General features: G+C 40.3%; 1 protein-coding gene across 3 annotated transcripts in view; it reads right to left on the bottom strand.

Annotated features, from left to right (window-relative positions):
* The window catches only part of SVEP1 (sushi, von Willebrand factor type A, EGF and pentraxin domain containing 1), a 199200-nt gene that overhangs the window by 150982 nt on the left and 21586 nt on the right, over positions 1-26632 (bottom strand). For all 3 annotated transcript variants that reach the window (XM_047830252.1, XM_047830251.1, XM_047830253.1), the window contains exons 2-3: positions 21170-21425; positions 18025-18201 (exon numbers count right to left, since the gene is read on the bottom strand). In XM_047830252.1, coding sequence (XP_047686208.1) covers positions 18025-18201; positions 21170-21425 — 433 coding nt within the window. The remainder of the gene's footprint in view (positions 1-18024; positions 18202-21169; positions 21426-26632) is intronic.

Genomic DNA, 26632 nt, shown 5'->3' with positions numbered 1-26632 from the left:
GAAAGGAAGAAAGCTCTGAGTATGTTTTGTGTTTAGTGTCAAATTTGTTTCCCTGTGGTCTTATAAGGAGTGGAAAGTGACGAGTAAAGTCTGAGGCCACACTCGCCTTTGATATTTTCCTTACCTCATATTCTCTATCTCACTTCAATAAGGCTTTAAGATCTTTGGTAGTTTGGAAATGTGTTTACCTGTTGTTTTCCATGCTCACTGTTGTTACACTAATTATACCTAATTATTTTATGATATGATTGATTCTGTAACCTCCATACATACAACTCTTGTTCTAGGTTACATTCAGTGATTTCTGTCCACAGATGCTGAATTAATATTCCTGTAACATCATTTTGAACGTGCCACTTTCCTGCTCAAAAATCTTCAATGTCTTGTAGTTGTCAGTTAACCAAAGGCCATCTCTGTAGCATGGAATTCAAGCCCGAGTACAATCTAGTTCCTTCTCCCTACCTTTCTTGCTCTGAACCCCACTATGTTCACAGATGTAGCCCGTTCATCCATCCATACAAGCTATCACCAGTCCCCATCACGGGTCTGTACTTTCTGTTCTCCACAGTGGTATCTCCTATTTCTAACGGTCCAAGTCCTATCATTCAAACCCGGTGAAAATCCCATTACCTTCATAACTAAATATTTTCAGAACAGTGATAGCCTTTTGTGTATCATACATGTCACAGCATTTTAATTTTCATTCAATCTCAGTTGCTTAGAACCGGATCAGCTATAACACTTTGTTCATGACACACATTCTGACTTCTTTATAGTTATAGCTCCATTTCATGATAAGCTACTTTAAGGCAAGTTTGGGGCAATAATCATATCTCCCAAAATATCTAAAAGATATTTGACAGTTAAAGGAGTCAATGGATAGATTGAAATGATTTCCTTCTGGGGTTTCCATAAAACCCTTATTCCACCTGGCATTCATTCTGATATCTGTGTGGTCCAGTCACTGCACCTTGAAGTAGTCCGCTCATGAAGCAATATTTTTCCTTCCATATTCCCATGTTAAAATGTTTGGATTATTTTCTGAATAATCTGTGTGTAAATAAAATTGCAAGTTTCACCGTGTCATCACCTTTCTCCCATTTCATCCATTAAAGCAGCGTGTGGTGCGAAGGATCAAGTGCAGAATCCTTGGATGAGAATTCTGCTAATTATTACTGGCTCTGACACTGTCTGCCCTTCTCTGAGTTATATAACAAATTGAAGAACTTGTTTTGCATCATGACACGATGGGTGATCATGTTTGTAAAATTTCATGACCCTCTGTAGAGATGAAAAGGGTATGACAGGTAATGGGCTACAGGGGCCAGGGGATAACACAGAACTCCATCTGTACCCTTATAGTCATTCCGCTTTGACACAGATGATTAAGAGGGGTAAAGTGCCATGTTATATGACAACACATAAGAGAGACACTACCTAGACTTGAAGCAGGGGTGGGGTGATCAGGTAAGCTTTGTTGGTCAAAGCGATTTCAGAGCGAGACCGGATGAACCATGCACACCAGTGAGAAGTGTAGGCGGAGGGCGATGGCATTCAAAACAGAGGCATCGACATGTGCGGGCCCAGAGGCAAGAGAGAACATGACTGAAAATACACGTGTTCACTCTGCTTGGAGTACAGAGAGGCCAGAAAAGAGAGTAAGTGCCAAAACCATGAAGGTTGGGTAGGCCACATTCGAAACCTAGGAGTTTATCCTTAGAACAGTAAAAGCAATGACAATGTTTAAGTTAAGGTACGTGACAAGATCACTTTGGGTGACTTCTGGAGACTTATTCAGAAGGACCGTAACATTTCATTCTCAGACACATGGCATGATTCGTTTAAGAACTTTGAGCTTTGATGAATGTTTTTTTTTCTTTTTTGCTTAACTGCAAAAAATCAAGATTTTCTCTATAGCTTTTTAAAAAATTGTTAGCCTTTATTTATTGATCTTTAATTATTTTTTTTCCATTTCACTTTTGATTTCAGTAGAAACAAAGTCATCACTGGGTATAATATGTGGGAAAACTGATACCGCTGTGCTTCCACAAAAGGTGTCCCTAAGTAAGTCAACACATAAAAAGTAATACCACAGTCGGACTGATAAAACCAACATGGAAAAATCTGTCCCTAGAGAAGATCTGATGCACACAAAAAGCAGAGGAATCTGTTTCTGAGAAGATGGAGTAGGTGCACTTTTTCTCAGTCTTCCTAGTGGTACAACTAAAACCTCTGAATGTTACATATAAAATAAACATAAAATGACACTGATAAAAAGGCAGACCAGCTAGGGACCTTGAGAACCAAAGCCCAACATGGCAGTGAGTCCCTTGGGCTTCCTTTTACCTCACATATCCCAGACTTAGGGCTATAGAACCTGGCAATCCAGAACACCAATGGGAATGGACAAAAAAACCCCAAAACAACAAAATACTGCTCTCTCCAGCCAAAGGATGAAGAAACAGACGCCTAGCAACTTAGGACACTTTTAGACAAGAGCCACTCAACTCCTCTACTCCAGCCAAACACCACACACATAAATATAAATATAAATATAAATATAAATATAAATATAAATATAAATATAAATATAAATATAAATATAAATATAAATATAAATATAAATATAAATATAAATATAAATATAAATATAAATATAAATATAAATATAAATGAAATGAAATAAAATAAAATAAAATAAAATAAAATTACAAAACAAAACTGTGGCCCAATGCAGCCATACCAGGCAGAGACCAAGTGGGAAGTCTAGATTTCTACTCTTACAAAGCTCTAGCAAGGCACCCCAACACCTCTGCAGGTGGTATCAGAGAAGGTCAAGTAGCCTTTCACACCAGTGGAGACCACAGAGGTGAGCACTGTCTCTCACTTCCACACCCACCAGAAAGTAGCAAAGGGTCTTTCCTCTGCCCCCTGGAGTGCTGTCAAAGCCAGCCCGTGGAGAGTCAGAACTTTCATCACCACCAAGCAGCAAAGAGGTCCCCTCTTTGTAGTGACTGGGGAGCAATAAGGAGGCCTTCCTAGAGCCAGAAATCCCATCTGCAGCCAGCAGTAATGAGAATCTCCTCACACACATTCATATCAGTGTCACTAGTAGCAAAATGAGGAATGTAGATATCTATGTTCACTTGGCAGGCATAAATAAGGCAATGCTCATCGTCCCTCTTTCTCTGCTGAGCGAATGATTATTTAACATTCTTGAAATGACAAACTTATAGAAATGGAGAACAGATTAGCATTTGCAGGAGGTCAAAGTGAGGGCAACTAGGAGTAGAAGGGAAGTGTTGGGGCTCTACAAGAGCATATTATGAATACTTGTGGTGGTGGGGCTGTTGCATATCCTGACTACATCCATGTCAGTATCTGCACTGTGATATTAACTATAGTTTTGAAAGATGCTACCATGGAGAGAAACTAGGAAAATGATATAGGGGATTGCTCTGTATTCTTTCTTTTTTTTTTCTTTTCTTTTTTTAAATGTTTATTTATGTTTTTGAGAGAGAGAGTATGAGTAGGGGAGGGGCACAGAAAGGGAGACAGAGAATCCAAAGCAAGCTCTGAGCTGTCAGTGCAAAGGCAGACGTGAGGCTCAAACTCATGAACTATGAGATCATGACCCGAGCTGAAGTCAGATGCTTAACAGACTGTGCCACCCAGGCACCCTATTCTTTATTATTTCTTTAAATAGTTTTTTTTAATGTTTATTTATTTTTGAGAGAGAGAGAGAGAGAGACAGAGACAGACACAGAGCATGAGCAGGGGAGGGACAAAGAGGGAGATACAGAATCCAAAGCAGGCTCCAGGCTCTGAGCTGTCAGAGCAGAGCCTGACACAAGGCTCAAACTCACGAACCATGAAATCATGACCTGAGCGGAAGTTGGACGCTTAACCGGCTGAGCTACCCAGGCGCCCCTGTATTATTTCTTAAAACTGCATGTGACACTACAATTATCTCAAAATTAAAAACGTAATAAAAATTAAAAAGCAAAAGGCAGAAAAGCAAAATTTCAAGGTACATCCAAGAATATCCAAGATCAAGACACTGTATTTTAAAGTCTGGGGAACCAGGACACTACATAGGTGTGGCTGGTTGGTGGTTGGAGGTATTTCTTCATGGCTAATACTGCTTTACAGATACCTTGATCTGTGAAACAGAATACCATGAACAGTGTATGTGAGCACTAGCATGACTAGAAACTCATATTCCTTCTGTTTAAAGTCATAAATTGACCTTCTTATTCATAATTGGTTTCCATAAAAGTTTACAGTTCCTCATGGGGGTCACATAATTCTATTTCAAATTATTCTCAGGAAATATATATATTTTCCTTATTATTGTAAAAGAGATTTGATAAGGTTTTTTAAACCAAAAGTTTCTACATAAAAATTTATCGATTTTAATGTATTTTATTTTGTCAGTTTATAAATCTATTAATTCTAGTGGTTTCCAATTTACTTCTTTGTATTTTCTAGTTTAAGAATAATACTACATACAATAGTAAAACAGCTCTTTTTTTGTTTAAAATATTAAATATTGATCATGAAACAGATGTTGAATGTTGCTTCAACATTAATGTTTATGGTTGTGCCTTCAGTATTTCACAGATAACGTGCATTTGATTTGTCTTTTCTTATAACTTGTTCCATAGTTCATGACATATTTTCATATACCTGCTTCCATATTTTGACAAAATTTATAAATCTCAAGTTTCAATGGAAATTTTCCTGACCGCTAACATTATCCTACACATAGTAACAATGATTTGCTTTATATATTCGTTAAATGATTGCTAAAGTGGTAAAAATCCACATCATCCCGGAATGCTGTCTTACACTGCTAGATGAATTAAAACACTTTCCCAAACTATCAATCATCAATATATTCAAACAGCTTTACACACACACACACACACACACACACACACACACACACACACACACCATTGTTTTAGGACTGGATTTTGGAAATAATACCAATAACTAGATAACATAAAAGAGATAAATGTGTTATTAGCCACTTCCTATTGTTGAACTCAGCCTTCCAGATGGCTTGCTTTGATTCTAAGCCAGTGCTTCTCAGGGTCAGTAGACTTGTTCACCTTCACTTCTCCAAAAAAGGAATGGAAAATTCCCAGGAAGTTGGGAACCAAGCAGAGTTTCCATATGTTGTGTTCTAGTATCTGAACATACAGTTCGCTTTATTTATTCATTCATTCTTCAAAGTTTATTAATGCTTACTCTAAGTCCCTGTGCCATGTAGCAGAGGTTATTAAAAAAAGAGAGGAGAGATAGATACAATCCTGCCTTAAAGGAATTCATAGAATAGTAAAGAAAAAAAAAAAGCTACCCCAAATGATAATACCATGTGCTGAGTCTTAACAGAAAGAGAGAGGTATTTAAAAAAACCAAAAACTCTAACCCAGACTCATTGCTAGAGCAATGAATCTTTGCAAGAAGGGATGAAAGGAAAAGTTTCACGGGAGAAGTGAATTTGTTGTGAACCCCGAAGTACCAGTAAGAAATAGAAAAGATGTGGGATATTCTAGGCAAAGGGGACCAAAACGCACAAACTTGGAGCCATGAAAGGACTTGACGTGTGTGAGAAGCCGCAAGGGTTTGAGATAGCTGGAGGAGAAGATGCTGCAATGTTCGTAACCAAGAGATAATTTAATCCTAGTAGAATCACGTGGCTTTGATGTTTCCTCTACAAGTTTAAAAAGAGATCCGGTAACACTTTTTGAATCTTATGTTAAAGCATTAACTCAGTTTGTCAGTACAGAGCACAGTTTCCCAACCCCAGTGCTATTGACATTTGGGACTTGTTGATGATGGTTAGTGTATTATAGGATATTTAGCAGTATCCCTGGCTGCCAGCCACTAGATGACAGTAGCTCCTTCCAGCTGGGACAAACCATATTGTTTCTGGACATTGCCAAGTACCCCCTGGGGGGGGGGGCAAAATCGCTCCCTGTTGAGAATCATACTATAGACTGTAATAATTTAGCCAAAAAGGCGGGGGGGAGGGGCGCCTGGGTGGCTCAGTAGGTTAGGTGTCTGACTTGGGCTCAGGTCATGATCTCACGGTTTGTGAGTTCGAGCCTCTCGTCGGCCTCTGTGCTGACAGCTCAGAGCCCGGAGCCTGCTTGTGATTTCACGCCTCCCTCTCTCTCTGCCCCTCCCCCACTCATGCTCTGTCTTTCTCCATCTCTCAAAAACGAATAACTGTTAAAAAATAGAAAAAATTTAAATTAAGCAAACACTTACTATATGCCAAGCCTCCTAGTGAGCTTTTTGCACACATTATCTCATTAATTTTTATAACAATCCTATTACTAGCCCCATTTTATAGACTAGAAAACTGAGGTCCACAGAGGTAAAAAAAAAAAAAAAAAAACTTGCCCAGAAGAACACAGTAAGTGACAGAACTAGGATTTATGAGTAAGATTAATGCCACTAACTGCACTCAAGAACTATACATACAGATATCATACATATATGTATGATATATACAGATGCTAAGATTTATATATATCATATATAAAAAAAGACAGATATATATGCATTTAGCATACTATGGGGCACATCATGATTTTAGCGAGTCTCACTTTCTCTAGCTTGGGCTGTCTTTTTCAAATTGCCAACAATGGCTATCACCCAAACTTGGCTTATCATCTATCGTTCAGTAAAGTATCAACCCCGCGCAGACCCCACAGAACCAAACATTTGGGATGCTGAGCTACAACTTGGAAGCAAGAGTTGCCTTTAAATACAACCTGGAAAGAGCATCAAAATATTTCTGGATAATTTCTTTGATGGAGAATGACCATGCAGTAAGTGCTATGGATGGATCGTGGGCAGTCTAATGGCTCAGAGACAACACGGACACTAGGATCTGAGAGAACTGGGTGTGCGTGCTAACTGCTTTATGGTTGAATGGCATTAGGAAAATTTCTTAAACTCTTTAACACTGTTTCCTCTTCTACAAATGAGGAACGTAAATAGGGAAAAACTGCAAGAGGCATGCGGTTGTAGCACGAATCTTTTTAGAGAAACAATTTCCAGAACCTCAACATTGACAGGTACTCTTACCTAAGCTGATGTACCAAAGAAAGCATCCACAGCACCTCTTCACAACTGCCCTTCGTTCATTTTTTCAAAAGAAATGTGTACTTTTCATCCCTTTTGAATCTTACTACGGTACATTGTCCCAAGGTGGCAAACCTTCAGCACAATTCAAAAATCTTGGTATCTGGAAACCTTTCTTTAATTAAGGTACCATAAGCAAGTCCTCTAAGAAATGTTCCTTGTTTTTCACATATCCCAGTTAAATATCATTCAATATTTCCTGACCTTAGAAATGGAGTATTTTGGCTCGTTTCTGGGATGTTCTGAATTCAGAAACATTGTAGGCTGGGAAAGTACCAGTAAAGGCATTGTTCATTTACCACCTTTTCTTTCCAACTTCCTGACTACTGTCAAAGAATATGTCACTTCTTTAGAAGAGTCCAATGAGGACAAAGCAAGGAAGAAAATGTCGACGGGAAATATTGAAGGCAGCAGCAACTTCTATCCAGCTGAGAGACTCAAGAGCAGGCTCTCTGCCTTATTCATCAATTGTGGAAATCTAAAGCAATATGCTGGCCACTGGAATGTGCGTTAGTTTATTTAGCCTTTTTCTCTCAGAAAATATTTGGAGGATAGGTTTAACTGTGTGAACCATTTTCACAAATAGGTTATATACAGATATTTGTCCATGGATTAAATAAGCTAAATCTATGGCTCCAAGATTTTGGTAAGGATATATTAATGCACATTCTAAGGTAAAATAATCTTATCAGAAACTACTGGATTGCTAAAAGTTTATTGACGTTTGTATTGTTTTGATTTTCCCAGACATAATTAAACAAAGCTCTTCCATATGAAATAGTAACAGGTTGTCCTTTAATGTGTCCTAGTAAAGTCTCTAGGGGACTTCCCAGAAACTTGTGAAAAAGCGAATGGTTATAATGATTGGGTAACAACTACTTTTGCAAGTCAAAAGCATTCCAATTCTTCAGTTTCAATAAAATTGAAAAAGGACCAAAGGGAACAGTCAGCTAATCATCTCCAATATTTTTTTGATGATAGATCACTCATTTATTTTTGGCACATAACTCAGGAGGAACTCAAAGAATGAAGTGACGTCAATGTCACACAACTCTTTCAAGCTCCATCTACGCATTTGTATGAAGGTTTTCAGCACTAAGACCTACAAAAATGAAAAAGAGAAATGAAACTGATGTCACATATGCCTTTATTCTTATAGCCGAAGTCCACGGGCACATGAATTAATTAATGATCCATCCCATGAAAAGATGAAATCTCCAATAGCATCTTATTTCTACGGGGAGTAAGTATCAAAAGGAGTAATAGCTCTGACAAATTATATACAAATAACAATTATAATAATAACTCTAATACTTGATATCTAACATCAATTTTGATCACAGAAAATTTAAAAATTAATTTCAATATATATCCACAATTTTCATGGTGGAGAAGTAGAATTCTGTGATCAATAAAAGGCTTTAGAAGATAAAAACTTACTGTATTCAAATCACATGGTACCAGGAGAAGGGAAGAGATCTAAGAAAACAAGAAACCATGCAAAGTCTCTCCATTGAAAAAAGCTGCTTCACAAACGAATATTACCAGAAGGAATCAAATTTGTTATAGTATTGAGATTTCAATGGGTACATTTAAAAGTGATATAACACTTTTATTTTAAAAGGCAATACTGAATTATGGAAATACCATCTTTAAAAATCTTGCTGAAAACTTTTTGATAGCTATTTAAAAATCAACAAGGGGTACATGGGTTTTTAGTTATTTTAGGGGTGACTTGAGCAAAATATTTAAGGACTACCAATTAGCATATGTTAAATGTTTTTCTTTGCATCCTTTTTCTTGTTACTGAATTTACTTATAATGGGGCTAGGAAACAGAAGGAGAAAAAGTAAGATTCTATAGGTTCTAATAAGGTTATAATCCTTATTTTCACAATTTTAGAATACTGGATATATTTTTATGAGTACTCCTAAAAGACACAACATACTGACTTTGGGAGATTCCAGTTCAAGATAATGATATAGGAGGATCCTGGGCTCACTTCATCCCAAGGACACACTGACTCTGCGGCTACATACGGAACAACTTCCTCTGAAAGAAACTAAAAACTGAGCAACCACTACGTATCAGACAAAAAAGAGAAGGCCCACTTCGGTGTGTAGGAGAGACTAGGACACCATCTCATCATAAACCCCATCCCTGCCCGGGGTGACCCACCAATGGGAGGAAACTCAAAGCCCAGGGCATCTCCTTGAAGAGTGAAGGGTTTGAATCCTACATCAGACACCTGAACTTTTGAGACCTACACCTGAGAGACGAGCCCAGAAAACGTGTAGCTTTGAAAACCAACTCAGGCTCCAGGCTTGTTTTCACAAGCTGCACAGGGCCGTAACCAACCCAGAAGCAGGTCTCTCAGGAATCCCTCGATTCACCTGCCCCCGCCCAGCCACCTGCAGCCAATCCGGAGGCACCCAGACCTCACATGATGAGGCTCATTTGCTAACCCTAAAGGGTCGGCCTGGTGGGCAGGCATCTCACACAGCTCACAGCTAGAAGCCTGCTGGCTGGCAGGCGCCATCTTCACGCTTGCTAGCCAACGGGCACCATCTTGTTTGTTTGTTTCAAATGCGAGGTTTTTGAGGGTTTTTTCCCAGCACATGCCATCTGTATGAAGTCTCTCTGCCACATTCTATGGTGACAGTGTCTCCGGTCTAGGGCCCTGGCTTTGCAGCTGCAGCCTAATAAAGGCTGCCCCTTCATCACCTGGCTCTGGTGGCCACGGGCTTGTGCTCCTGGGTCCCACAGATGGTATCAATGGGAGGGAGAGTTCTTGGCAGGCGACCACTGCCAGGGCACTCCAGAGACAACACCCCCTGTCTTTCTTTCAGAGGCCTGTTGCTTGTCCTGGAGCTTCGGCCTGCAAGCGCAGCCTCTGGTTTGGCACAGAGATGCTTCCTGCTGAGAGGGAACAGAGGCAGGTGGATGCTATCTTGGTGCTCTCCCTCCGCCTGCTACAGCTCACCAACATCTCCCCCACAGGAGGATATACGCTCCACTGGAGGTTCAATTTTTCCAACTGCCACCCAGGGGACACCTCTAGATCACCTGGCTCTAGTGGCCAGGAATGCCAGGGCTTATGCAAGCATTCCCACAAGACTATGTATATTTGCATACTTTAAAAGCTACTTCCTGAGGGTCTGGCTTCTAATCAATCTGTATCTAGATGCTAACTGCGCTCCTCCCATTTGGGATGCTGTCAGGTCTTGGCACACCCTTAACTGAAAGCCATTAAAAATAAAAATGGCTGCTTGGACAATCGCAAAGGTTTGAGAGACAACCAAAGTTAAGTTTCATCTCCTTATAGGAGGTCATTGCTTCAAGACTGGGAGAGGTGGCTGTTTTGTCTAATGCATAGACACGAACACAGAGAGTCAAGCAAAATGGAGAAACAGAGGAATATTTTTCAAACAAAAGAATAATATAAGACTTTAGCAGAAGAAACCTTGATGAATTGGAGATAACTAATTTGCCTGATGCACTTCAAAGTAATGGTTCATAAAGATGCTCACTGAACCCAGGAGAATGGATGAGCACAGTGAGGACTTCAACAGAGAGCCAGAAAATATGAGAAAGTACCAAACAGAAGTCACAGACCGGAAGAATACAATAACTGAGCTGAAAATACAATTTATTGACTTGGGAGTTTGGTGGTGTTTCACACCTATGGTTGTAGGCATCTAATTTTATGCATTTCCCTGTTATAAAATCGTGATAGACTGGAAAATGCACCACCAGGACTGAATACCTACCTCATTCAGTGAAAAACTGAACAAACTAAACTATTCTAGGCAGCAACCTTAAGTTGGTGGGAATCAGTGTCAACCTGCTAGCAATATTCTCTCATAAAAAGCAAATAGGAATACATTGTACAAATTCCTTGTACCTTACAAACCCATTATTAGGCACTGCTGGGGATGTTTTTTGGGGGAAAAAAAAGCTAAGCTCTGCTCAGAGAACAAGATTTCCAAATGTTTTGGTTTCCATTCAAGAATTTGTAGAGCTCTCTGTCCTCTCTCTTTCCAAAGAAATGACATAATATTTAGACAAGAAAATATCTGTGTGCAGTAGGAGGTAGGGATTCATGTGCATATATTTACATGCATAAGATATTTCCACACAAATATTTTAGTGTTTCTATTTCTATGGTGTATCCTCCTTTTATGAAAAATAATGTAACTGGGGCTTCCGCTTTTTATCAAGCCCTCAGCCTTGGCCCTTATCCAGCTATAATTTCCAATCTGCGAATCATTCCAAACTCACTGAAATAGAGTCAATGTCTGCAGAGGAGCAGTGTCCTCAAGATGCCTATTGTCTTCATACTCTGCATCTCTCAAATCCCTTCAGGGGAAAGTTTAGAACAGCTGCCCTTTTACAATGAGAGTTCACTGGCTATTCACAACTGATTTGATGACCTAGCCATCCAAAATGACCAATCCAGATATCAACCATAGACTGAATTTGACTTATTGTTGACAAAGTTTAACCAAATGTAAATATTTTACATTAAAAAAATACATTCTTGAGCTTTTCTTACCATGTGCCTTTGGGCTAGGGATCCTGTGGTCCCCAAGCCAGACATGGAAACCATGCTTTGACTGAGATTTCAAAAATGAATTCTCGTCTACTTAAGATTCTGGCATTAAACTTGACCTCTTACCTACATCCTTTTTTCTTTAGCATTTACTCTTCTTCTGAAGGTAGGCAGTGGGGATACAAAATGAGTCCTTCAGTGCCTGTTAGAATCACTAGTTGGATGAGGTAGGACAGAGAAAATAGTTGGGTGTGGTGGAAAAGAGAACGAGAAGAAGCATGAAAAAAGGTCTGAGGAAAGAAATAGCACGGTATTTGGTGGAAACTATAACTAGTTCCAGCTTTTAGCTCAAAGGGTAAAGACAGGCCAACTCAGGCAAAGCCTTTATGCCATGCTAATAAGCCTGAAGTTTATTCTATGAGTGAGCCATAATTAAAAAACATTAAGCAGATCTGCATTTTATATAACTCCTTTTCTTCTTTTCCTTCCTAGTATTCAGTTAAAACATACACTATTTTGTGGGTAGAAAATGATCAAATACTGAAGATCTCATAAGGGTCCAACTAATACTTAGCAAATTTGAAATTATATTTTTAATTGCGTGCTTGTTAAATACCAATCTCTATGGCCAGACTGTAGGCTCTGGAGCCGGACAACTTAGGTTCACCTCCCAGGTCTACTAGTCACCTCCCAGGTGACTCAGGACAAGTGACTCAACCTCTCCAATTTTTAGCTTCCTTGGCTCTTCCTTGGTGTGTGTGTGTGTGTGTGTGTATTGATATATATTGATATATATTGATATATCAATATAATTGATCAACATATTGATACATTGATACATATATCAATTATATATATACATATATATATAAATGCCTGGGAAAGTGAGTGCCTGGAATATCATAAGTGCTCTTTAAATATTAGTTAATTATTATCAGTTATTATTGCTGTCATCATCATCATCATCATCATCATCCATATCACTGTCAAAGCCAATGTCAAAGATGCAGAATGAAGAAAGGAATACTAGAGCTAGAAATGGAAGCAACACCTACTTTTCACTAGACTCCACAGTTAAGCAGTACAGTTCCCTTAGCTGAAGTTCAATTACTAATCCTAGAGGAATGTCTTTTCAATCCTTTAAATATAAACATGCGGCATTAAAACCCCACACCTGAATTTGAATCACACAAAATATTTACGGTAAATGAAACTGAGTTATGTAGGTTTAAACAAAACCAAAATATCATAGGCCTTAAGCACTGATTTATGACAACAACAAAAAGTACTGATATGTAAGTATTCTTGGCTTTTCTCCCTCTCTGGTACCCCAGAGGGTGATGCAGATGCAGGAGGAAAAGAGTGATAAGGATGCAGAGTTTGAGTTAGGTCTTGTAAGGTACATATATGTGTGCTTGAGTATGAGTGGTGTGTGTGTGCGTGCGTGTGTGTGTGTGTGTGTGTGTGTGTGTGTGTGTGTGTTTAGGGAGGAATTTGAAGAGATAAGCACAGAAGAGTTATGGTTTCTAAGGGAAAGGATGATTAAAAAGGGGAGATTTTAAGAATTGCTTGGGTCTATAAATCCCTATTTTGGAGTCAGAGAAAATCAAGCAAAGGACTTGCACTATTTTGAAATCTATTTTGGTTGCTGCACTGGATTTCTTTTCCTGCAATGCCTCTCTGAGCCTGGAGTATTGGGAATATGGATCTGTAAGTATTACAACTATGTTTCAAATTCTCTTTCCCTAGCAGGTTTTCTAGCATTAGTTGAACTTCTATCAAATATGGTTTCTGTGGTCAAGGCCATTACACAAATGAATGAGACATACACGAACAAAGCATCATTCTACTTTGGATTATCTATTTATTATATAGTCCTCATTTCTGTAAAACCTATTAGCACACACTCTCCAAGACCACCAGCCAAAAGCACGTGATTATTTTGAGACGAACTCAAAAAAGTTTTGAGCCAAGGGAAATTAGAAACCGGCTCAAACATATTAAGCAATGTCTCATAAAATTGAACTCTTGTCAGAGCATTACTTGTTAGTAACTTCTAATGAATATCTTCAAGCTTGCATTCAAGCTAAGATGTTCAGAATATGGGACGGATCCCCAGTGATTAAGATCTTTCTGGGCATCAAGGTCTTGTCCGTGAAGCAGCTGCTTACTGTGACAGTGGTTCTCAGGCCATTTCAAGCAAAGCCTCTGCCATGGACAGAGCTTTAGAAAGTCACTGTTTGAGAACCCAAGCAACGTAGATTGCCCTTCACCCAGAACGAGGAGAGAAAAAGAGAAGAGCCCACTCATCCTACAGTTATCAGCTTTCTTTGAAGGCTGACAGCACCAGTGAAGATGGTCTAGTATAAAGGAAGGACCGTAGGGATTTGGGAGACCTCCATTCGGCTTCCACTCTGACGCTTATTTCCTATATGATCAGAGGATTGAATTTCCTCATCTCCCAAGTGAGCAGGGAGAAAAGTTCTTACAGGTAAGGTAGCTCTAGCATTCTGGTCTATGAAATTAACAAACACAAGTTACCTCAGCATAGTTTTCCCTAATCAAAGCAAACAAGCTCAACTTTCTTCAAACATCAAGTGGCACATTACCTCACTGTCTTCTCTCCACTCAGTATTCTTGATTTGCACTGGATACTCACGGGTCAAAACTGCATTCCCAACACTCCTTTTACCTTGAGTATGTGTAAGCCTTCTTGATGGTGTCCACCTGCATGCATCGACCTTCCTAATCCTCCCATGGCAAAGTTTTATAAAACATACGGTGTCATTCATCTTCAAGAATCTCACACATGAGGTAACTACTTAAATACCCATCCGTTAACTTTCTCATAATAATACTTATATCATCGCACAATAATGATTAATCATAAAAGTATTATTAGGATTAGTATGATTAGGAATTGATGGGCCAGATACCATCCTAAGTAGTCTATTTTCTCAAGTAGCCTAAATATATATACAGATATAAAATATATAAATATATGTAAAATAGACACATATGTATGCACATATAGACACATCTGTGTATTTCTATATACAAAGATATATGTGTGTGTATATGTACACATATATATACCATTATTGGGTATACATACCTACACCAGTATTAGGCCCATTTTACAGAAGAAACTGAGAATCAGAAGAAATTATCAAGCCCACATCATTTGTAATTGGCAGAGGCTGAATGTGAGCCAGATCTTCCTATGTTTTTAAACACTTCGAGCACAGTTCGGTGTCTATGGTCTCTGAAGAGCAATGTATATAAGAAGATATGTTCAAAAAGGCAAAATAAGCAGCGTGCTATCTTGGAAATAACCCAGAACTTAGATAAGAAGTGTCCTGGGTCCCTCCTGGGGTCCTGCTGATGGCTGGATATGCCATCTTAAGTAAAATACTCATCTTTTCTGAGACCTCAATTTCCTCTTGTAGAATGAGGGATTTCAAGCAGATAACCTCTAAGGTTTCTTCTGGCTCTGAAGAGGAATGATTTGGTTCTGAAAGGCACTGTTTCTACAATGAGGAAAACTACTGGGAATTCCAAGTATTCAGAGCGAAAGGTAACATCCTCTCCTGGAGCAAGACAAAAGCTGCTATCAAGGCACCTTCAGATCTTACTTAGAGGGACGATCTTAGTATCTTAGTAGAGCCTTCCCTGCAGCTCCTTCTTTACGGCACAGGCCTTTTTCTTTAATCACAGTGCGTGATTACAAATTGGCTTGTGTGGGGAGGCTGTGAGTTCCCAGCAGGTGAGGACCATGTCTGTCTGCTCACCATCGAACCCCTGCCTGGTGCCTAGCACAGGGCTTGGCGTGAAAAACACGCTCAATGCCATTTGTCGACTGAACAGATTCTAAAAGGAGGATCACGGCTTCCACGTTTTCAGTGCTGGATGATTTAGGGCTAATATTTCTTTTTGCCTGGCCTAAAGAGTCTGGTAATGAGTCTTTCGTGCCACAGGAAAGATTTAATTAATTTATTTTCTCTTAGTTCCTAGCGTGTAGGAGAAGCCGGTGATGAGTGCCGCCTCCCACAGATATACAAATCACAGCATACAAACTGGGGTTCCGACACTCCTTTTCCTAATCCCTTTGAAACAAATACTGAAGATGACAGTATGAACATTTATATCGATGCAACTAAATCTAATTTAACTCTTGCGTGAAAGGAAGCAGTAAGCTGAGGCTCACTCATTTAAGAGAAGGGATGGATAAATTAACCCTCTGGTATTGGTGTTCTTGGCGAGATCCAGCTGCAAAAGTACTCCTGGCCCCTCTAGGAAGCTCTACTGACAAGCCCACCCAATCTCACACATTTACAGACTGCTGTCGCCGTGCCTTCCAGCCTGGGGTGCATGACTAGTAGCAGCCGCAGCTACTTGGGGATCTGGGGGGTAGTGGGTTTGTGAACTGCCCCCTCTCTCATTCTGCTGCTTCTCCCTCAGGATGCGAGATTATAGGGTCGCGGAGGAGAGGAGGCTGCAGCCCAGCATGGCTGGGCAGCCACATGGCAGTGGCTTATTGGCAAGGAGCAGTTCGGCCTACGACCACACGGAAAGCAAACATGCTGACTACAGCACGGAGAAAAGAAAATGAGGGCTTCTGCCTGCGTTTGGTGGGCTTGGGTGGGAGGAGGGGAGAGAAGGGGGTGCTGGGGAGAGTGCCAAGCTGGGCTGTTGATGAAAGTGTGGGAAGATTCCAGGGGAGGCATTTTGCCAACTCAGAGGCAGTTGGGTTGATCCCCCCCCCCCCCCTTTCTTCTGCTTAAATGAGAATTCCTGCTGGGTGGGGTAGGAGCAGAGCCAAGAAAGGAGTGATTTGCTGGGTGAGCATGGATGGTTGGACCTAGGAAGTATGTGTCTGCCCGCTGGGACCCAGGCCAGGGGAGGAAGGAGAAATGAAAGGAGAGGAACTGAGGGGCAACAGGAGTAAAAGAGAATAAAGGAAGAATGCAAGAGGAAATGTCCTATGAGGAGAAGGAGAGAAAAGGAAAGAGACAGCAGGTCACGTAGACAGAGAAGAGCCACGTTTCTGTGCTATAGAGCAGGCCTACCTACCTCCCAAATGTCAGCATAAAATAATGTTCACATGAAACAAGCAGTAAAAGACCACATGGTGCAGTATAAAGTTAAGCTACTGCTCTTACATTTTCCTGGTGGCTGTTAATTTCCATGGGAATGTATCTTTCCCAAATAGCAATGTTGCCTTTTGGCTAAAACAGAACAAAGAAAATGCTATCACAGAAAGCCACATACTACTTCTAAAGATTAGGAGAATATGATTTAGAAGTAGTTCCTAAAATACAATGTAAAATACCAGAATCCTAAGTTGCTCTCTTGGCTTTTCTAAAAAAATGTTAGAAACATAAAGATTCTCCTGTCAGGAAATCTAGAGCAGGTAGAATTACAAATGTCGATGAAGTGAAACCCATTGTGAAGTGATGTCACCTTTAAGGCTTTCATTTTTTAATTATTTTAAATGTTTATTTTTGAGAGAAAGAACGTGAGCAGGGAGGGGCAGAGAGAGAGGGAGATACAGCATCTGAAGCAGGCTCCAGGTTCCAGGCTGTCAGCGTAGAGCCCGACACAGGGCTCGAACCCACACACCGTGAGACAATGACCTGAGCCGAAGTCAGATGCTTAACTGACTGAGCCACCCAGGTGCCCCAACTGTCAAGCTTTATGAGGCCCCTATGTGGAGGCTTGCGAAGAGGTGAAAGATCATCAAGTGAAAGTCGCAATTTTTGTGACAATCCCGTAAGTTATATGAGGCCTAAGGACCAGAATCCCACTGGCTTCAATCTCCTACAGAGACGACAGCGTATTTTGGCTTAGGACAGACTTGGTTACTGATTGATTACAAATGAAAGACCCCAAATCTTCCCTTTCACAGTTCTGAACCGAGACTTCAAGAGGTCTCGCAGACTTCCTTTCTCTCTCTTGGACCTCTGCCACCTCCACAGGGACAAGCCCGGGCAGCCTGAGAGAATCTGAGAGGTCACACGAAGGTCACCCTAGTGGTCCTAGACAAAGTCATTATAGACCAGACTCCAGCCAGCTGATGCCCAAACAGGTAAGAAAACCCAGCTAAGACCAGCGAGGCAGCCGACCCAACTCACAGCTGATGACAAATGTACGCGCAAGCCAGCACTGCTGAGACCAGACCAGCTGCCCAAGTGACCCACAGACTCATGAGCGATAATAAATAAATGTTTTAAGCCACTGAGTTTGGGGATCTTTTCTTTACACGGCAACAGATAACTGACACGATGACGCACAAACTGGAGACTCACCTGTGCATTCGTACTGCAGACCTTCCCCATAATAGCCCTTTTCACAGATGCACTCAAACTGCCCCGTGTGTGTCCCACATTTGCAGCTCGCCATTCGGTCACAGCAGTCTTTGCCGGCTTCACACAGATAGGAGCAATGAGACATATCCTCTTGAATAAAACTCCCAGAAGGCAGATCTATCAATAACATATGACAGAGGGTAATAAAAAACAAATTCGCCGATCAATGTTACATTCTCTAGTTACTAAAAGGTAGGTGCAAGCTGCAGAAAATATCTTTTCATATCCGTCGAATTCCCCAGCTGCACCCCACTCCCACCCAGATATGAATGTGTGTTATTTGCACTAGCACAGGCTGGGAATTTGCTTCAGCCAGTTAAGTTATTTCAGTCTGGGACCTCATCATAAGTTCTTGGGGCCATGCAGGGTCAGGCAGAAATTAAGCACTTCAGCAAGGAATCTCCAGATGCAGCAGGAAGTATTGTAGTCCGTTCCATAGGTCACTTCCCTGGCTTCCACACAAGCAGCGTTCCACTGCCTCAATATGAGGTCAGGCAGCAGTAACGAGATTTCCAAAACGCTTTTTCAAAAAATAAATAAATAAAATGACAATCTCGATCGCTGCAAAAGGGTTTTGATTATGAGCTACTGACTTAAGAATAAATCCCGTAACTTCTATAGTTTTTGATAAAGACTTCACAACGCCACACAAGTTTAATAATGGAACCAGAATATGGCTTATTTCTCAATGTTAAGTAAATTATCATGTTTTATGTGACGGGAGATCATACTCATTACGTGAGCCATGTTCTGAAGTGAGGCATGCTGGGAAGTCAATAATTCAGGCAGAGTTGTTCAGAAAGTGACTTAACTGGGTAAGGCAAGGTTGAATATGACCCACCCAGAAAGAATGGCCTAGAACCAGGCAAACAATAAGTTCCACTTACTCTGTTGAGGAAGTTCAAAAGTCTTAACCCAAATCCTAGAGGTAGGTCCGTGGTGCTGGGCCCACACATAGTGATGGGCCCGTCATAGGAACTCAAATGCATGAGTTCCAGCAAGAAACATGCACTGTAATTGAATACCTGGAAATAAGATTGGTAATGGCCTCATTTATGGAACATCTGTCTCTATGCATTAAGACTCTGAACAATAAATACACAGGGGCAAAGTAAGGAGAAGACTCCAGCCCCAAGGGAAAGAGACCAGTACAATCAGGTACCCTATTAAAGCTCCATCTAACAGACTGTGGTGTAGGTTAAAGGTCTGCAACATGCACACTTAGTTCTGAGGCACTGGGCCATGGAGCAAGAAAGATCTAGCTACCAAGACTGGTACACTGGCATTCATGTCTGAGAGAGAGAGAAGTATACGTGTTATGGGAGGCAAGCTATTATTCTGCAAGCTATGTCTATGGAAGATGGCCAGAAAAACGGATGGTCTTGAGACCGAAAGTGGATCCAACCAAATTGAAAGTAGCTTCAGAGGACAGAGAGGCAGGGAAAATGATGCTCATTTCCTTCGATTTGACTATGTCTTTGCAAGGGGAACAGGATTTTTTCTTACCAAATCCGGAAACTTGATCAGAGAATTATACATTCTAGATATTTGTTTATTGTAATAAAAGTGATGCCTTCCAGAACTCTGTTGCAATACTGTAACCAAGAGAACACTCTGTCCCACCCAGCTTCTGGGGCAACTTGGCATTAGGGTTCTAGAAGGCCCCAACGCTACAAGCAGAGGGATCACAGGACCGGAAATTAGTCCTCCACAACATAGCTAGTAACACCATGATTTCAGAATCCCATCTATTAACAGCCACCGTGCCTTCCCACTCAACATACCACTTTTCCATGAGAAAAGGAGAAACAAAGGAAGCCCCATAGTTACTGAACTTCCACCAAGTGACAGCACTATACTTGGTAAATTTTAAATATTTTATTTAATCCTCTTGACAAAACCATATGGTACACATTATAGTGTCTCCGTCTTAAAAGTAGAGGAAGTGAGGCTTGTAGACGTTAGATAAATTGCCTAAGGTAATAATAACAGTGGACGGTTAATGAGGGCTTTGGATAATAAGCCCTCAGTAACTTTTCTAATCACTTTATATGTATTAACCCATCTAATCCTTGTGACAATCCCATGGAATAGGTACTATTCTCATTCCCTATTCTATTAACAAGACACCTAAGGAATGTAAAAGCTAAATAATTTGCCAAAAGTCACACAGCAAGCAGGTGACTAAGATTTTTTTGTTGTATCCATAGCTAGTCTGAGACCCTGTTCTAAACGCTTCCCTTGGAACTCTGATAGGGCTGATCTGTCGTTATGTACATCACTAACTGCTTGAAACCTCGTGTGGCCCGATTTGTCCATCAAACCAAATCTTCCACATGGATACCTGCAAGGATCAAGCCTCACCTGCTGCATGGCTTTGGTCTGAGGCTGGATCTCCTCTAATTTCCTCCCAATCTACACTTTCTCTTGTGGCTTACCAAGATACATGCCCATATTATGCCTGGAAGTTCATCTAATCTAAATCATATAACTAAACATCCTTACAAATAGTGTATAAAGAACTCTAATGATGGAGTTACTGATTTTATTCCTTGTTGGGATAATGTTCTTGAACTTCTACATAAGCATTATGTGTCTTCAGTCAGTCAAGAAGTATGTGCTAGTATTTATTGTCTCTATATCTTCATGTGTATTTCTGGAAACATTTTGGTGAGATTCACTATGCGTGTCTCTGAACGTTTACTTCGGCTTTCCAGATAGCTGTAAATGAGATCTAAGTCAAGGCTTCCCACTCTGTGTGTGGCCTTAAAACACACCTAAATTCATTCCATCGATTCTAACAGTTCCTAGGTGGGAGCATTATGGATATTCTAGTGAAAATCCATCACAACTGTTAAAAAACAAAACAGAACAAAAACCCCAAATATTCTTCTTGCAAATCAGACTGTCATTTCTATTTATGAAGTTCAACACAGCTCACAAAACACCAAGGATACATGGGCATCATGCTCAGTGAAGATATCACAGGGTCTGGTATTACCCTCCAATGGGTTTCAAGCAGTAAAAGTGAAGGAACCCCCCCCCCCTTTAATTGCATCATGTTATGCCACTGGGTTTCCATTACCTTCATGCAATGCCCGGCGAGCTAAAGCCTCAAATTCTTCAAAACTGTGCAGCAGGTAGCAGTGCTCCTCCTTTGGGGTGGAAGCCATGTCATTCAGTTCTCGAATGTTCCCTTGCCATATGCCAAAAGTGAAGATCTCCACTCCAAAATCTCGCAGAGATGCTGCAATTGGCCTGGGATCTCCCCCATTGGAATATCCATCAGTAATGAGGAATATAACTTTTGTTGAGTTTTCTCTAGAGTGACGAAGAATTTGCTGTAATGAAACAAAGTTAGCGTGAGTTTGTATGGTGTTGGCCTACTACATGCTTCCTTTCTTACGTAAAACAGTATTTGTGAGGATCATCAGCATGTCACAAGAGTGAGGACAAACACTGATCAATGAGAGTAAGACAGAAACAGGCAGACTAGGGCCTACCACGGTCTCCGCACAGACCCACAAAAACCTTAAAAGCACTTAAAAGATATCATTAACAGCAGCAGCAGCATTATCATCAACAAATATTTGTGGAATTCTTATGGATTTCCAGGCTCTCAAAACAGGAACCAAATCTGAGTCCTACATATCTATTTCCAAGTACATCAAGTACATCCAGCTAGCTGCCCATCTATCCACTTAGCTGAACCCCCTCGTGATCATATATCAAAAGCCTGATTAGATGCAAATTTAATAGAAAATGTCTCTTCCAGAGTTAACAATGGCCAACCTACTTCCCATGTTTGTTTTTCCACTGCTCCTCCAAAGCTGTAGAACTGATTCAATCCTTCATCTTTTCGGGACCACCCAGTATTAGCACAAAATCAGCTGGTTTTGGTGGTGTCCTATCTTTATGAGAAAATACTGATTTATTCAATCTAACACTTGGGCTTTATTGTTTTAGGGCAAGTGAGTTATGCTTTATAATGTTATTATGCTATCCTTCCTCTACAGAAAGAAGAGGAAAAAATGAAACCTTTTTTCAAAAAAGGCATCTAATGGGTCACCTGGGTGGCTCAGTCGGTTTGGCATCCAACTTTGGCTCAGGTCATGATCTCACGGTTCATGAGTTCAAGCCCTGCATTGGGCTCTGTGCTGACAGCTCAGAGCTTGAAGTCTGCCTTAGGTTCTGTGTTTCCCTCTCTCTGCCCCTTCCCTCCTCTCTCTCTCTCTCAAAAATAAACAAACATTTAAAAAAAGGCATCTAGGGGCGCCTGGGTGGCTCAGTCGGTTAAGCGTCCGACTTTGGCTCAGGTCATGATCTCGCAGTTTGTGAGTTTGAGCCCCGCATCTGGCTCTGTGCTGAAAGCTTTGAGCCTGGAGCCTGCTTTGGATTCTGTGACTCCCTCTCTCTCTGCCCCTCCCCTGCTCACACTCTGTCTCTCTCTCTCTCAAAAATAAATAAACATTTAAAAAAATTGTTTTTAATTAAAAAAAATTTTTTTAAAAAGGCATCTATTTATTGCCACTGATGCACTATAACATCAATTTGTAAAAGCACAAGGAATCCAGTGGTCACTCTGGCATTATAATTAAATTTACTGTTATTGCTTTTTACCAGAAATGGGTAGGAAAGGAAAAGAAGTGGCAGGGTGTATTTTCTGGCAAGCTCTTAGAAAGAAGACCTCAATGTCTATTAGGCAATAATTCAAGTACAGTCTGGAGGTAGTGAGGAAGAGCAACAATTATACCCTATGTTTTGTAAAGTTCAAAGGGGATGATATGATTAAAAACTCACTCATTCACTGCCTCAATTCACTTCAAGGGGCAGACTTCAGCTCTAAGCTCCAGACTCTCTCAGCTAATAAGATCCATGTCTTCATCAGTATATAATTCATAGCTATTGATTCTAATTTAATAACTCTTAGCAAATTTTATTCCTGTTTGTGAGCTAAAGATAAAGCTATTAAACCTGAATTTAAAGACAATCAAATTAAGGGCGCCTGTATGGCTCAGCTGGTGGAGCATGTGACTCTTGATCTTGGATTGTGAGTTTGAGTCCCACGTTGGGTGTAGAGATTACTTAAAAATAAAATCTTTTTTTTTTTAAAAGACAACTTAAAAATGACTTTGGAAACATCTGGAAAGCCAGCAATTTGAGAAGAAGGATTCAAACATGTCACCCCCTTCTCTCAAAAGCCTACTACTACTAAAGACAAAAAGAATTAAACCAGCCTAAAGAAGCTCCTTCTGGCCAAAGGGCAATTTGAGTACCAGTAAAAGTAATAACTGAAATGAATTTAAATGCATCATACATATTTACATTTTATCATAAACATTTACCTTTAAATGTGTATAAACATTTATATTTTCAGTTAGTACACACCCGAGGTGAAAAGCCCTATCGATATAAACAATAATTGGAATGGACTGAAATACACACACACACACACACACACACACACACACACACACACAGAGGCACTTTTTTCATTCAGTACCACCTCTGGGGGGAAATCCAATGATTTGTTACAGGTGGCATGAAATGAGATATTATTTTATTTGTCTTTAAAAATAGACATCAGGACTCAAAGGGTAACTCCTACTTCCAGCACTCTGAGACGTGGCAACTTGTGCTTACACTGGCCTTGCTCTTAACCACGTGATAAACTCTCTCTTTCTGAGTTGTTCCCCTCTGAAATCATAACCTAACCTCCGCAGACACTCTGCTAAGCTTTTGCTCATTTCCATTACTCTCTCTTTTAGGAGACCATGGAGCAAACCGGAAGCAAGACCCTAAGGAAGTGAGAACTGGTGCAGAAAGAAGAGAGAAAACAAGTAAATTGTCTTTTTCAGTCTGGTATTCTCGACAGTGTCTGGCACAGAGTATGGGTTCATAAATATCTACTCAATGAATGGATCCAAGAATGGATGGGTGAATAGACGGAAGGATGCCCTGAACACAGTTACTTGAATGAGCTGGTCTTGAGGGAGCAGTAGGAATGTATAGAATGTCTGTGTGCCCTCGCGTACTTCATTTTGCAGAGTTCTGTACAAAAAAGATAAAGTTTCTTTTTGTGCCTTTACTGTCCTTCTGACATAAACAAATACTATTTTGTAATATTAATTTTAGCTCATGTCGGTAATATTCCTTAACATTCAGGTTAGGATTTAGGGATTTAGCAGACATTTCTTGCAGTACAATTCATTACGTGCAAGACACATTAAGCTGTAATTCTATTTTTCTTCTCTTCTTGCAGGGAACTGGGAAGTATTTACAGGAACCATTATATCTGTTGGCAGGACAATATATTAAGCTTAAAACAGTCAGGAGAATAGCAGGACTACTAGTCCAAGCAAAGAATTACACAAGATCTGGGTTTGGAATGCACTTTAAAAGACAGAGGAGGAGTGGATGATTTACTGAAAATATTTTGTCCCCTTCCCCCAATCTTTCTGCTCCATCATACTTGAATAAAAACATAATTCAATAAAAACATTTTCATCCCACAGATCTAAGAAATAAATAGATCTTTGGTAATGTTTGTGGAATGTCGTAGAGGCCTAGCACTCGATTCTCCTTCTGGTGTTCCTGAAATCGTTTACATCATCTGCTATCCTTTATAAGGCATTTAAGAAATAGAATTTTTTTTTTTTTTTGCTCCAGAATACGGAATGAGGCAAGCCCTTTGCTGCCAAAGAAAAACTCGACACGGGCTTTGTACGGCCAAAGGTTATCACCATCTGTATTGTATCAAGCCTCTGATTAGCTTGTATAAATATCTGGCAGGGAAGGAAGCTCCCCTTGTCCAGCAAAAGTCATTAAAATGATAAAAATGCAGGGTTGTGTAACATTGTTCTAACACCCGAGATTCATCACCATTACACAAGACTGCAACGCCACCCCTACCCCCTAAGGCAGGCCACAAGGGAACTGTTTGGAAAGATACTCTTGAAAGAAAAGGAGAAGTCACAACAAATCTGACGTGGCGACAATACTTGCCCTTGGCCTCCATTAATTAAAATACATGTCGGTAGAATACCAACTGTCGCACAGCCCCACAGTTGTGGCCCAACCTAACTGCGGAGACCAACGAGAGAAGCTCAGAAGTCACCCCTGAAAGACGTGGACTGGGATCCATGCCTGGCATGACTCTCTCGGGGCCGCTCTCAGTCAGCGAGCAGGAAGTTAGTAAATACTGTCAGTGTTTCAACTGGTTTTGCACATGTATTTTTTTCCTCGTTAGGAAACATTAAGGACAAACAAGACACTGGAAGCTACTTATAACACTGTCCTCATCCTTCACAATCTAAGATTTCACCAAGCTTCATCTGTTAGGTACTTCATATTTTTAATCTGAAGACTCAAATATTCTTCAGTTCAAGGAATGCTTACTGTTCTGCATCTTTGAATAACATCTCTGGGGAAAGAGGTTATCGTCTGTTGGCTCGTCATTTTCTGGACTTCATAGATTTTATCCTGGTTTTTTTCCCCCCCCCCCACTTTTATCTCATCTTCTTGCCCTTCTGAATTTGGTGGAAATGTCTGAAGTTTTTCTTCCCTATCACCTTTTGTGCCGGATGCACGATCCTGTCTCCTCCTTTGCATTTCTGACTAAGAACTGATGCTGGCCTCGCATTTTATTTTTCTTGTGACGATATTTCTTCCTCTTGCACATTCTCTCTTTGTTCCTTGCAGCTTCTCGGCCACTTTTGTTTTCATTTCAGTCTGTTGTCTATTCCCTCATTTCTCATCTTATTTTAGTGTTTTATTTACTCAAGTTCATGGAACAAACGCTTTCTAGGATTTGGTTCTGCTCTGTGTAGCGAATTCTTGTGCTTTATCTGTATCTTACATTCTATCTTTATTTTATTTAGCAGAAGCCTTTCAAAGAAGCCAGGTAGAGAGGGGTTCTACTGGATAGTGCAGGTCAAGATAGATATAACCTCATCCCAGGAGGAAAAGTTACAAAAAGCCAAGAGCAGGCCCATTGAAATCTTCCGTAATATTTTTTAATGTTTATTTATATTTGAGAGAGAGAGAGAGTGTGTGTGTGCAAGTGGGTGGGGGTGCAGAGAGGAGACAGAGACAGAATCTGAAGCAGGCTCCAGGCTCCGAGCTGTCAGCATAGAGCCCAACAGGGACTCACACTCACAAACTACGAGATCATGACCTGAGCCGAAGTCAGATGCTTACCTGACTGAGCCACCCAGGTGCCCCTAGCCAAAGATGTTTTTAATTATAAAATTGTAGGGGTGCCTTAAGAAATAAGCATGGATACACAGAAAAATTGATTGCAAAGGATGTGTATCCCAAAATAATTTGCAATATAAAGAAATAGAAAGAGTATAAAATTCCAACAATAGGTACAGGTTAAATAAATTACAGGGCAACCATGAATGATCCTTACAATGCTACTGTTGTGTAATAACAAATTGTAAAACTAGGCAACCACATACAAGGATTTTATTACATTACCTGTGCATGTATGTGCACATGTACTACATGTATGGGCATGCATGTATTAGTATGTTTGAAAGTATAA

This window comes from Prionailurus viverrinus, chromosome D4 (assembly GCF_022837055.1).
Source record: "Prionailurus viverrinus isolate Anna chromosome D4, UM_Priviv_1.0, whole genome shotgun sequence".
In the NCBI taxonomy this organism is placed as follows: domain Eukaryota; kingdom Metazoa; phylum Chordata; class Mammalia; order Carnivora; family Felidae; genus Prionailurus; species Prionailurus viverrinus.
The sequence above is the reverse complement of the archived record's forward strand: the minus strand, read 5'-3'. Positions and strand labels throughout refer to the sequence as shown.